At 43.6% G+C, this 12,850-nt stretch overlaps 1 protein-coding gene across 6 annotated transcripts in view; it reads right to left on the bottom strand.

Annotated features, from left to right (window-relative positions):
* The window catches only part of LOC137358585 (formin-like protein 3), a 179,560-nt gene that overhangs the window by 65,860 nt on the left and 100,850 nt on the right, over positions 1-12,850 (bottom strand). For 5 of the 6 annotated variants that reach the window (XR_010971245.1, XM_068024592.1, XM_068024593.1 and 2 more), the window contains exons 5-6: positions 7,908-7,991; positions 5,859-6,011 (exon numbers count right to left, since the gene is read on the bottom strand). Coding sequence is in view for 5 of the 6 variants with exons in the window: in XM_068024592.1 (XP_067880693.1) it covers positions 5,859-6,011; positions 7,908-7,991 (237 nt within the window). In the remaining variant the exon portion in view is untranslated. The remainder of the gene's footprint in view (positions 1-5,858; positions 6,012-7,907; positions 7,992-12,850) is intronic. The other variant, XM_068024595.1, reaches the window with a different exon arrangement.

Here is a 12,850-nt window from a genome sequence, read left to right as displayed (position 1 = left end):
GGTTGGCAGGCTTCAATACAATTTGTGGCTTCATTTAACACACATGAAAGAGAGCCCTGCATGCTATGTTTCTGCATGCTAAAATTCTTGCCTTGCAAATCACCCCCCGCATTGGGCCCATGTGCAAAATGAAATCGAAGTTTGATCTTGAAACGGAGATGAACAACATTTCTCAGAAAATAGCAACAATCGGAGACCCACAGAACGAGCCTTTTCCTGTTCACCAGGGTTTTGTGGTTTTCCTGTCAGGTACAGGTATGTCACTGAAGGAGGAAATGGAAACACTCAGACACAAGAGGTTTTAAGGCAAAAGAGGCCTGAAGACATTTCTTTCAACACGAGTGCAACTGGTTGCTTTGAAAGGAATGACAAAAATCCAACTACAAATTAAGATCAGGAGGTGTTTGAGAGTCTCTGCGGAACCAAGGGTTGATAATGTCCTCAGATCATTTGTTTCAGCCTTCTTGTTTGGAGAAGGCTTGGTGTTTATAAGTGTCAAAACTTCTTGAGGCTTTCGGAGTGTAAATCTGCTGCATTGGCTAAACGCAATGTGAAAGGTCCCTCTTTGCAAGTCAGCTAGAACTCTGTGGGAGAGCACGAGTCAAACCCTGTTAGGTCACCTTACCAAAATACACTTCAGAAAGGGGAACCAGCAGTGTCCCTTCCAGGACTATTTTAATGAATGAGTTACCAGCTGGATAACAGCACACAGCTCAAAGCACTTAAATGCTTGTTGGTGAGTAAACTGCTGACATTTCTTTAAGCAGGGGCTAAGTGAGCCATTTGACTAACTCAACTGCATCTGGCTAATGTTAACAGTAGGGAATGTCATTCTCTATCTATCCCTTGCGTATGCGTCTCTTTACCCCTCTCCACCCCAAAGAGAAGTCCCACTGCCCCATTTATTCCTCAACAAAGACAATTCCTGGTGTCATGGGACAATGGCTCCCCAGCTTTTTAAAAACAAATTCTCAGCATGTGGGCATCACTGGTAAGGCCAGCATTTATTATCCATCCCTAATTGCCCTTGAGAAGGTGAGAGTGGGCCTTCTTGAACCGCTGCAGTCCATGTGGTATAGGTATTTCCGCAGTGCTGTTACCCAGTTCCAGGATTTTGGCCCAGTGATGAAGAAATGGCAACATATCTCCAAATCAGGATGGTGTGTGACTCAGAGGTGCTGGTGTTCCCATGTGCCTGCTCTCCCTTGTCCTTCTAGGTGGTGGCTGTCACAGGTTTGGGAGGTGCTCCAATAACGGCAGACTGGAATTGGAATCCTGCAAGTTGCTGGGCACTTTTTTTTTTAATGTTTTCTTTGTTGAAAGCTTTCCTTTTCATTGTTCTATCTAGCAAACAGGCTCCAAATTAATTAATAAGACTTGACAGCAATGGATTCCCCCCAAACCCATAAAGTGATGTATTTCTACAGTGAAGGATACCAAATTAAGATGATGATGATGAAGAAAAATGGGACCTGAGCACTTGCCATGTGATCGGGAGGGGGAGGGGAGAAGACCCACCCATGGTCTGTCAATAGGGCAGTGTTTTAATCCATCAATATGCTCCCTTGCTATGCCCCAAAGTATCTAAAATGTGACCATACGTTGGAAGGAAACCACTACGTAAAGAACACGAAATGAAAAGCTGTGTTGCATAAAACAGACGTGTCATAAATAACCCACCATTGCCGTCCCGTGGCATTTCGTGTCACAATCTCAAAAACCGAAGCCACAAAGATAAATTTCACCAAGTCTTCACTGGAACCAATGCAGCCATTGGAGATCCACCTTCTTTCACTAAACAGTGGTTCATTTGACCACGCTTGGGAATGAATGCAATTGAGGAGTTCCAGGGAAAACAATCATTAAGCTGTAGTTCCTAACTGACTCAGAGCGCCTATTTTGAATGGACTTTACAGTGGACTCCCTGTTCATAACGCTAATGCCGTTGCAGATCAATTCAAAATAGCTGGGGCCAGCCATATAGAACAAAACTCAAGAGGTCTAGCAGAAGCTTCGCATCCCAACAACTGCACGGCATATATCCCCGATTATAAATCCAAGCTTATTCTGGGTAGCTGCCATTGCTATTGATTTCATTTACATTGAAGATAGCCAGGCTTCTTTTATTTTAAGCCAAACACAGATATCTGCTCTAGTTACAGCTCAGGAAATATATAAATATACATATCCACAAACTATCTAGATGTCAAATAATGGGTAGGTTTGTAAGGGATTTGGCAGGAACTCTGGTTCAACACTCAGGGCCTTGATTGTCATTTCAACTTGGCTTCCATGAATGGGTGGATATGAATATTGACAGTACTCAAGAGACGCATTTCAGAGCACGAGAGGGGAATAGAGTTGAGTGGACAGGAAGGTGGGACTGACAGCACCAATCCCATGCTCCAAGAGGCTCTAATATGCACAATGAAAAACTCAAGGCACCATTACCTCTCATGCTGGGGTGGAGGAAAAAAGATCATGGCTGAGTCAGGACTTTAAACTGGAAGCATTCTGTGAAGAGTCAGCTGCTGAGAGTTGAGAGCTACTGGACCCCCTCAAAATTATAATCTGCCTCTTCCTCTATTTAGTCAATGATTCACCTACCCAAGCAGAAACATCGGTTTCTGCTTGTTTCTCACAGAGCCAGAGCGTATGGGCAGTATGAGTATAATATGGATTGGTTCACCCCGACAGTTCCCTTCACTTCCATTTAGCACCTTTCCCTCTCCAAGAGAGCTCCTGGGGAGATTCATGTCCTCCTTCCCCACGACGCAACATATCAATCCAGTAAAAAGCCACGTTGCCAGGGAAAACAGAATTAGAATGATTGCAAAAGAAAACCATGGCGACAAATCTACAAAGGGGAGTGGGCGGGGTGAGGAAAGAAAATCAATCTCTAAAATTAAACATGGAAGCATTTGGAAACTTGGCTTGTGGCCAACAAGACCCCCAGTCTCAACGTAACTGCGATACACAACTCCTAAATGATCCGCTCGATGCATCACTGGGACTTCAGACGGCGCAATGCAGCACTGGCACAGAACCTCAGCAGCACAAATAGCAGGCAATAGGCAAGTTATCAGCACATCATAAAGCCGAGACTCTAGGGATGCAATGGTTCGACTCAAGATCACTCCTGCCATCTTTGTCATGGCAATGTTAAAATGGGCCCTATCTGTTACTCTCGTCTTCATAATGCATCACTGGCATGGCACTGTCCCTTTAAATGATCTGTCAAACTGGAAGCAAAATGGCTTTAACAAATAACTCAGGGAGGTGACGAAACCTTTCCACATAAACTCTCATGTACAAAGACACTGTAACGCAGTCCAATTTGTCTTCAGGTTTGACAGATTTTATATAAACAGATACCATACACATACCCATGCAGATACAAAAATATACATTAAAACCAGTTTTAAAGGAACCTTGCCATTTTCAGTGACCAAACTTGGGATTTTTTTTTTATTGAAGCTTTCGCTAAATTCAGAGTTAAGTGCAGAATGATGGAGCATAAGGAGAGAACTATTGTGCTGTAATCTTGTTAACCATAAGCATTTCATTTATGTCCCCTGCACTTGGAGTTCAAACTGATGCTATAGACATGGGGGAGATGGTGGTGTAGTGGTAATGTCACTGGACTAGTAGCACAGGCCAACGTCCTGGGGACATGGGTTCAAATCCCACCATAGCAGCTAGTGGAATTTAAATTCAATTTTAAAAAATCTGGAATTGAAAGCTAGTCTGGTCTGGCCGACATGCGACTTCAGACCCACATGTGACTGTTAACTGCCCTCTGAAATGACCTAGCAAGCCACTCAGTTCAAGGACAATTAGAGATGGGCAACAAATGCTAGCCTGTCATTGAATACAAAAAATTCCTTTTTTGAAAAAAAAGCCTAACCAATAGTGATTGGGAACAGGAATAATGACAACTGTATTCCTGGAGTTTTCATCGCATGATCACCTACCTCCAATTGACCCGCCCCCATGCTCCCAATATTGGCTGCCCAACACGCCCACCCTCACAACACATCGCCTTCACGCATCTCCACCTCCAGCCCCCAATGCACAGACCAACGTTATTAGTCTCAGTGGAAGAAAAATAGGGTTGCCAACCCTGCAAGATTGGCCTGGAGTCTCCAAGAATTGAAGATTAATCTCCAGGACACTGTTGCAATGCCACCTGGGAAAGATCATAGGGGAGTTTTTTTTTAATTTTCTTTGAACACTTTTGTCTATTAATTAGTTCTTAAAAATCAGAGATGGGAAAAAGGAGGCTGCTTAACTGACATCAATAATTAACCAATCAGGTGGCGAAGAGTCTGTTGCCTTTACAACTGGTGTGTAAAGGTGTTGAGTAACCAATGGCAGGACTATGCAGGCGGGGCAGTTTGAGGTGAAAGGTCAAGCGATGAAACCTCCAGGAATACATTCAATCAGCATTGGCAACCCTAAACAGAAGACAGAAGTCACTCTTCCCAATCCTGATCACTATCCACTGACTGTTGTTGGCAAGTTTAAGTGTGGCCAGCAATGTCAGTGATGAGACCCTTGTGCTCAAATGGCCTGTTGACAATCATGGTCTCGTTCCCAGATGAAAAATGGATGAGGTCTTGAGGGATTTTCAGTGTCCTTTGAACCATACCTCCTTCAGGAGAGCAGGAAAGGGAATTGTGCCTTTGGAAAGGGCCAACCTTGACCAACCTGGCACACATACTGAAAAGGCCAATCAAAATGAGGACTCAAATGAAATAGCGCTTGACAATGGAATTTATACATACAGGCCTGTGCATTCTTTCATGTTTGAGGGAGAGCAGCATTTGCATTTCTCTCTCCAATTGGATAGTTAATATGTTCATTTTACTTCAGTGCAGAAAAGCCCAGAATGCTGGAAAAAAAAAGGTTGCTTTAATCCGTCACACAGCTCTCCGACAGACACGCTCCAGACGGTGAGAATTATGGGCGTACCCCCACTGAATATACGTCAGCTGCACAGATGCCCCATGTGTGCTCCAGATGTTTGGGCTAAATCTTTCCCCCCTACCAGTCAGGAGCAATAAAACCAGGGCCAGGACAGGATTGTTGAATGCAGCAAAGATAATGAATGAAAGAAAAGCCTGGACTCAGTGAATGTGAAACCACTATGTAGCGTTCGCCTTCAGCTGATCGAGAATAATTCCTTGCAGAAGTTCGGAGTGTTTACTAAAAAAAACTGCAATTCATGGGTTGCCTGCAAATGGTTGTACTGATTACAAGGGCTGGTCTCTTTTTTTTATAAAAAGAACATTTTAACTTTTTGTACTTGAGGTAAGGAGTGGATTTTTTTTGCGTGTCCATTTAAGCCACCCAATGTCACCATCAAGAATTCCCAAGTCAGATGCAGAAGAAAGTTCCCTCTAACATTGTCCCAATACTGGGCCTCAACCCCAACCTCAGATCAGCATCTCCTAATGTACCAGTCAGAGATATTTTTTCCCCCATTTGGCCTTTCTGAAGAAAATTGTCAATTTGGGATAATGTGCTGTGGGCCCATGTCCACTAGGACCTGGATTGAGATGGCCCAAACTCATTTCACATTGGATTCTTATGGTCAGCAGACTATCATTTCATCAATCCGGGCTTGATTTGAACCCAAATATCAGAGGTGAAAGGCCAGGGTATAACCTTCTGCAGCAGGGGTAGTCTTCATAGTATATTTTCACTACACAGCTGCAAGCTAGCTAATAACACCATCAGTGGAATGAGATAATGAACTTTCCCTTAGGACCTCTGTCCGTATGGTGTATAGTCTCTGAGATGGCTAGGTACTCATTGCATCCCTTAGTGTCTGTTAGAAGCTGAGCAGTACATACCGTAGGATAGATTGCCTGGCAGAGCGAGAGAGGCTGTTGCTGAAAGCCAGGGGCAGGACATTGCTCTGGTGCAGATCTTCTATAGACCTGCCCCAGGGTTTCGACTTGTCGAGTGCACCATCATCACCATTCTCCACAAGGTCAAAGTCAAACCTAGGTCACAATGGGATAAAAATGTCTTTTGGTCACCCCCATCCACATTCATTAACATGTAGCCCCTTCAAGTACAGAATCGCCTTGTGCCTATTTCCGTCTTAGCTCAACAAAAAAAGTACACTTCCCCTCAAATGGCTGTTACTGAATGCTTAAAATGACAATTAAGGAGATTTGCAAACAAAGCACTGATGTTTTTTCTTCTTGAAGACTTGAGCATTGTTTAAGACAACAGGAGTTTTCTACCTTCAACCTACTGACACTATTCTAGTCAGAACAAACACAACTTGTGTCAAGAACAATAAGGGTTACCACATGCAATACAAACGATACCGTTGCTCACCTGTAGCGATGGTCAGGAGCAAGAGTGAAACCACTACAACTGGTTGCTCTGGTAAGATCCAGTTCAAAGCCAGTGGGGTTTCTGTAGAATGCTCAGCGTGGGTCAACCCCCTCACCTGTTGTGAAGAGACATTCCCTACGCACAGCAACCACCCAGATGCAAAAGAAGAGGGAGTTCCAGTGTGGGAAAAGTTTGAAAATGTGGAAAGCCAATACATCAATGGCAGTTGGATGCTACAGAGTATTTTGGAAGCACTTCACACTCAAAGCCCTTGCTCCTGAAAATGCTGAAGAATGGGGGAAAGAGTCTGTGAAGATGAAATGAAGCATGAAATGCAGAATGCTGAAGCACAGAGCTAAAAATTGTTAAAAATTTGTTGATGGCGAGAACGCCCCCTCTGAGAAAGAAACATTGCAAAATTCACAAACAAGTTTATGACTATGCTTTTTGCCTTTGTGGGCTGCTTGGGTGCATACCATGAAGTCTGAGGCCAGCCACATAGAGAATCTAAGCCCCACGGTTCCATTAATTCCCAGATCTCTCCAGCTGCTGATGCGAACAGACCTTGGTGTTCTGACTTAAGGTTTATGCACGGATAAGGCAACAGCATTAAGCACAACCCTTTCCTAACCTCTAAGGCCACAGACAGAACAAACCAACGAATCTGAAATGTCAACCCAAAAAGAAACTAGTTGCCTGGGCTTTGCAGACCAGAATGTGGGCAACTTGAGCATCTTTGGTCTGTGGGATCCTTTGTCCTGCAATGGATTTAAATAATGACATCAGGCCTAGCCTGGCCAATGCTTATGCCAAATTAAAAATTAAAAAACAAATTCAAAAAATCTAATTAAAAAACTAAATTGGGGAGCAACGGTGGCATCAACCATGTAAAATCTCACAGATGAGGGAAGCCTAATCTGTCCACAGAAACCTTTGTTCCCCCCAACTTTAAGATGGTTACTGCTGGAATTGAACCCAGGACCCGCTGAGTGTTATTTGTGAAGCTCCTGATGGCAGGTGGTCACAAACCAGGTAAAATGCAACTGATAGCCAATGGGAATCAAATTAATTTGTTGACGCTGAATCTTATGTGACACCCTGCGTATCCTATTCGAGTGCAAGGTAAGGCGACATGCAGTCAGGAGGTTTCACTTCAAGATGGATGGAGGGATTTACATTAGTGGGTAGAATCAAGTGATGTAAATTATCAGGATTAAAATCCAAGATGCCATAGATGTGAAGAAAAGTCACAAGCTCCATGTCACTAGGTCACCCAAGAGCTAAGTAAGTATATTCCCACACAATTCACTTACCACGAGTGTATTCAAGGGAGCTTAATTGTTTAGGCAGTTTTAAATGTATCCAGTCCTAACATCTGTTGTGCCCGAACTTCCGTTGTTGAAAGATTTCAAGGAGAGCAGAGATAAGAAATGAAAAGCAGAGAATGAAGTCTTGAATAGAGCAAAATTTTTCTTTTTAAAAAAAAACAGGTGGGGTGGAAGAATGAAGATGAAGAAGTGCGATAGCAGGCAACTCTCCCTTTGGCTACTTACATGACTGCACACTGTGCAAAGGAGAGATAGTCCACCAGCACATTGAGACCCTGGTTTTCATCATTTAAAAACTCTCGTACCCACCTAGAAAAGAATAAAACAGATTTAATTAACACATACACTCATTCTCTTTCTTTGAAATGCCACCGCTGTACGTATTAGGAAGAAAGACAAGGTGCAATCAGTGCATGTTAGCTATTAATAACCCACCAGCTTTGGAATGAACAAACAAGTCTGTGCAGACCAGTGGTGCTCATGGTACAACCTGGGGTCCATTGTATTTCCACCCCTTCATCGATGGCCTTCCTGACTTCAGCTGCGGTTCAGCTGCCTGAGTCAGAAGGTTGTGGGTCCAAGACCCACTCCAGAGACTTGAGCACAAAAATCAAAAAGCTGGCATTGCAGTGTCCGAGGTGCCATCTTTCTTTGAAGAGTTAAACCGAGGCTTGTGTGCGCCCTCTCAGGTGGACATAACAGATCCTACGGCACTATTTCGAAGAGCAGGGGAGTTCTCCCTTGCATCTGGTCCAATATTTACATCTCAATCAACATCACAAATACAGATTATCTGGTCATTATCACATTGCTGTTTGTGGGAGCTTAAATTGGCTGCTGTTTTTCCTACATACAGCAGCGACTACATTTCGAAGAGTACTTCATTGGCTGTAAAACACTTTGGGACGTCCTGTGGTCATGAAAGTCTCTCTCTTTCTCTTTTTGAACCATAGAATCCTAAAATGGTTACAGCACAGGAGGCCATTCAGCCCATCATGTCTGTGCTGGCTCTCTGCAAGGGCAACTCACCTTGTCCCAATCCCCCACCTTTTCCCCATAGCTCTACAAATTTTGTCTCTTCAGATAATTATCCAGTTCTCTTTTGAAGGCCTCGATTGAACCTGCCTCCACCACACTCTCAGGCAGTGCATTCCAGATCCTAACCACTCGCTGCGTGAAAAAGTTTTTTCTCATGTCGCTGTTGCTTCTTTTGCCAATCGCTCTAAATCAGTGTCCTCTGGTTCGGGATCCTTCAGCCAATGGGACAGATTCTCTCTATCTGCTCTATCCAGACCTCTCACGATTTTGAACACCTCTATCACCTCTCAACCTTCTCCTCTCCAAGGAGAACAGCCCCAGCTTCTGCAACATATCCTGTAAACTAAAATTCCTCATTCCTGGAACCATTCTCACGAATCTTTTCTGCACCCTCCCTAATGCCTTCACATCATTCCTGAAGTGTGGTGCCCAAAACTGGACACAATACTCCAGTTGAGGCCAAACCAGTGTTTTATACAAGTTTATCATAACTTCCTTGTTCTTGTATTCTATGCCTCTATTTATAAAGCCCAGGATCCTGCATGTTTTATTAACCGCTCGCTCAACCTGCCCTGCCACCTTTAATGATTTGTGCACAGATACCCCCAGGGCCCTCTGTTCCTGTACACCCTTTAGATTTGCCAACTTTATTTTATATTACCTCTCCTCATTCTTCCTACCAAAATGAATGACTTCACACTTTTCTGCATTAAATTTCATCTGCCACTTGTCTGCCCATTCCACCAGTCTGTCTATGTCCTCTAAGTTTATCACTATCTTCCTCACAATTCACAATACTTCCACATTTTGTGTCACCTACAAATTTTGAAATTGCGACCTGTACACTCAAATCTAGGTTATTAATATACATCAAGAAAAGCAGGCATCCTAATACCAACCCCTGGGGAACCCCAGGGTTCCTCCCTCCAGTTTGAAAAACAACCATCTACAAGTACTCTCTGCTTTCTGTCACTCAGCCAATTTTGCATCTATGCTGCTACGGTCCCTTTTATTCCATGGGCTTTAACTTTGCTAGGAAGCCTGTCATGTGGCACTTTATTGAATGCTTTTTGCAAGTCCACGGACAACACATCTACCGTATTACCCTCATCAACCTTCTCTGTTACCTCATCCAAAAAATCAAGCAAGTTAATTAAAAACGATTTGCCCTTAACAAATCCGTACTGGCTTTCCTTAATTAATCCACACTTGTCCAAGTGACTATTAATTTTGTCCCGAATTATCATTTCTGACAGCTTTCCCACCACGGAGGTTAAAGTGACTGGCCTGTCACTGCTGGGCTTATCCTTACACCCTTTTTTGAACAAGGGTCTAACATTTGCAATTCTCCAGTCCTCTGGCACCACCCCTGTATTTAAGGAGGATTAGAAGATTATGGCCAGTGCCTCTGCAATTTCTACATTTTCTTCTCTCCGTATCCTTGGATGCATCTCATCCGATCCTGGTGACTTATCAACTTTAAGTAAAGCCAGCCTTTCTAATACCTTCTCTTCATCAATTTTTAGCCAATCCAGTGTCTCAACTACCTCCTCTTTCACTATGACTTGGGCAGCATCTTCTTCCTTGGTAAAGACAGATGCAAAGTACTCGTATTGTACCTCAGCCATGCCCTCTGCCTCCATATGTAAATTCCCTTTTAGGTCCCTTAATGGCCCCACTCCTCCTTTTACTATTTATATGCCTATAGAAGACTTGCAGATTCCCTTTTATGTTAGCTGCCAGTCTTTTCTGATACTGTCTTTGCTTCTCTCATTTGCTTTTTCATTTCCCCTTTGGACCTTCTATAGTCAGCCTGGTTCTCAACTGTATTATCTATTTGACATCTGTCTGGCTTATCAGCAGAAGCCAAGAAATGGCATGAGGAGCAAGGGCTACCCGAGTATCCATACAAGAAGTGAAAGTGCAATATTACAATAGAATTGGAGGAGCACGGAGAACGCGGAGCGTTGCAGGGCAAGAGGCGGCTACGGAGATGGGAGGGTTGAGGCCATGGAGGGACTTGAAAACAAAAGGATAAAAATTTTAAAAATCAAGGATTTTAAAATCTTCATTTTAACATTTTTAAATCCAACAGCTAAAAAGATAGATGAGACTTTCCTCCCATTAGTCTGGGCTGGATTTGAACCTGAGATCAGGAGCTCACCCAGTGCATCCTGCCTCTTTGAACAATCACTGGCCTATTAATTTTCATTATGGAGAAGCAGCAATACATTCTGATTTGGAGGAAGTGGATCATTTCCTCCTCCACCAGCTCACACCATTAAGTGAATTTCTGGAGCTGTTTTTCATGTCTGCGCTGCTTGTGTACCCAATACAGTATATGGCCATTTAACTCTGGCCTGCTGATTCTGAATGCATCTATAGACCAAAATAGCAGTAACTGTAATGAGCAGGATATGGAGGCCCTGCATCAGATAGGATGTATGCTGCAGGCAAACTGTTTCTTCCTCATGTGCGGAATTGAAGTGACTTGAGGTCACAGACGTTGTTGTGGTTCCATTTTTGTTTATTTGTTTGCTAAAAAGGATGCTATTTTTGAAGGTGAATTATCTCCTCTCTTCATTGGCCAACACCGTCTCCTTTGTCCTCTTCTGTCAGCTTTTGTTTTCATATCCCGTCCGGATGAATGAGATGCAAGTCTCCTCCATCTTATTGCTTGTTGTCCTATTTACTGAAGCAATGATTTTTTAAAAAAAAAAGATTTGCCAAAAATAAAATGATTCCCAAACACACCCGACCCAAAAAAACAATAGCTGCTCTGATGCCTCAGTTCGGTTCAGTGCGCCTTGTGTGATACTGTGGCAACCAGCGAGGAAGATTCCAAGTTCAACTGTTAACCTGTCATCTTGGCCTAAATGACTTGATCGATGCTACAATTGGCCTCACCAACCCCAGGCTTGGGAGGGGAGGAAGGAAACCAGCCAGGGTTCCCGTTTCTGATCATTATCCAGCAACTCCCATGGGGAAGTGCCGCTGTGTGGACATTCGGGGAAACAGGATGAGGCTCAGGTGGCCTTCATGGTTGAAAAACCCACCAACAACTCCCTGTCCAAGTTCATGCATGAAGTATGGTCACTTGGATGGGGTATCGATGGATCTGCACCCAGGAGGATTTAATGGGTGAGAAAATAGGACAATCAAAGGGGTAAAAATTGACGACAAAAACCAACGCAAAACAAGATTGGATGCTATCTTGAATACAGCAGTATGACAACGTAGTGGTTATGTTACTGGACCAGTATTCCAGAGGCCAGGACTAATGGTCTGCAGACGCAAGTTCAAATCCCACCATAAGCAGCTGGGGAACTTAAATTCAGTTAATTGCATAAATCTGGATTATAAAGCAAATATCAATAATGGTGATCGTCAAACAACGAGATAGTCATCGAAACCCAACTGGTTCACTCTTGTCCTTCAGGGAAGGAAATCTGCTGTCCTTATCCAGTCTGGCCTATATGTCACTCCAGACCCACAGCAATGTGGTTGACTCCTCTCTGAAATGGCCGAGCAAACCACACAATTGTGTTCAAGGTGGCAGCTCACCAACGCCTTCTCAAGGGAAATTAGGGATGGGCAACAAATGCCAGCCTTGCCAGTGATGCTCACATTCCCTGAATGAATAAAAAGAATCTTGGGAATGACTGTTGTGTGGAATTTCAAGTAAATGGCATTTTTGTCCTTTCTATAAGGCAAGCAGGTTTTTCCAATAAAAATGTCAAAAATCACACGGGGCACAGAGATCAGCTCTTACTCAAGGTGGGCTCGCTCTCCTTTTTCGCTCCCTGTAACCTGCTCAGCCTTTGACCCAGTGTGCTGAGCATGCCAACACTGCACCCAGACGCCAGCATCTGCCTCTGGGAGTCCTCCGAGTGTCCCTTCAGCAAAATCTCTTCGCTTGGGCAATACAGTAACTCTTCAGATGTCACATGCTGAAAAAAAAAATCGTCCACTTCAACTTGATGGGCATCAAGATGGACAACAGAAGACAAGTGCACAACATAACACAACCTTCTCTGCACTTATGGGCAGCAGTTGGAATCTGGTTATGAACCCAAGACTTCACCTCTGTGACTGCAACACAATGGAGACTAGATAAGCTCCACCTAGTC

The sequence above is a fragment of the Heterodontus francisci genome, chromosome X (assembly GCF_036365525.1).
Source record: "Heterodontus francisci isolate sHetFra1 chromosome X, sHetFra1.hap1, whole genome shotgun sequence".
Lineage (NCBI taxonomy): Eukaryota > Metazoa > Chordata > Chondrichthyes > Heterodontiformes > Heterodontidae > Heterodontus > Heterodontus francisci.
This window is presented reverse-complemented; position numbering and strand designations above follow the sequence as displayed.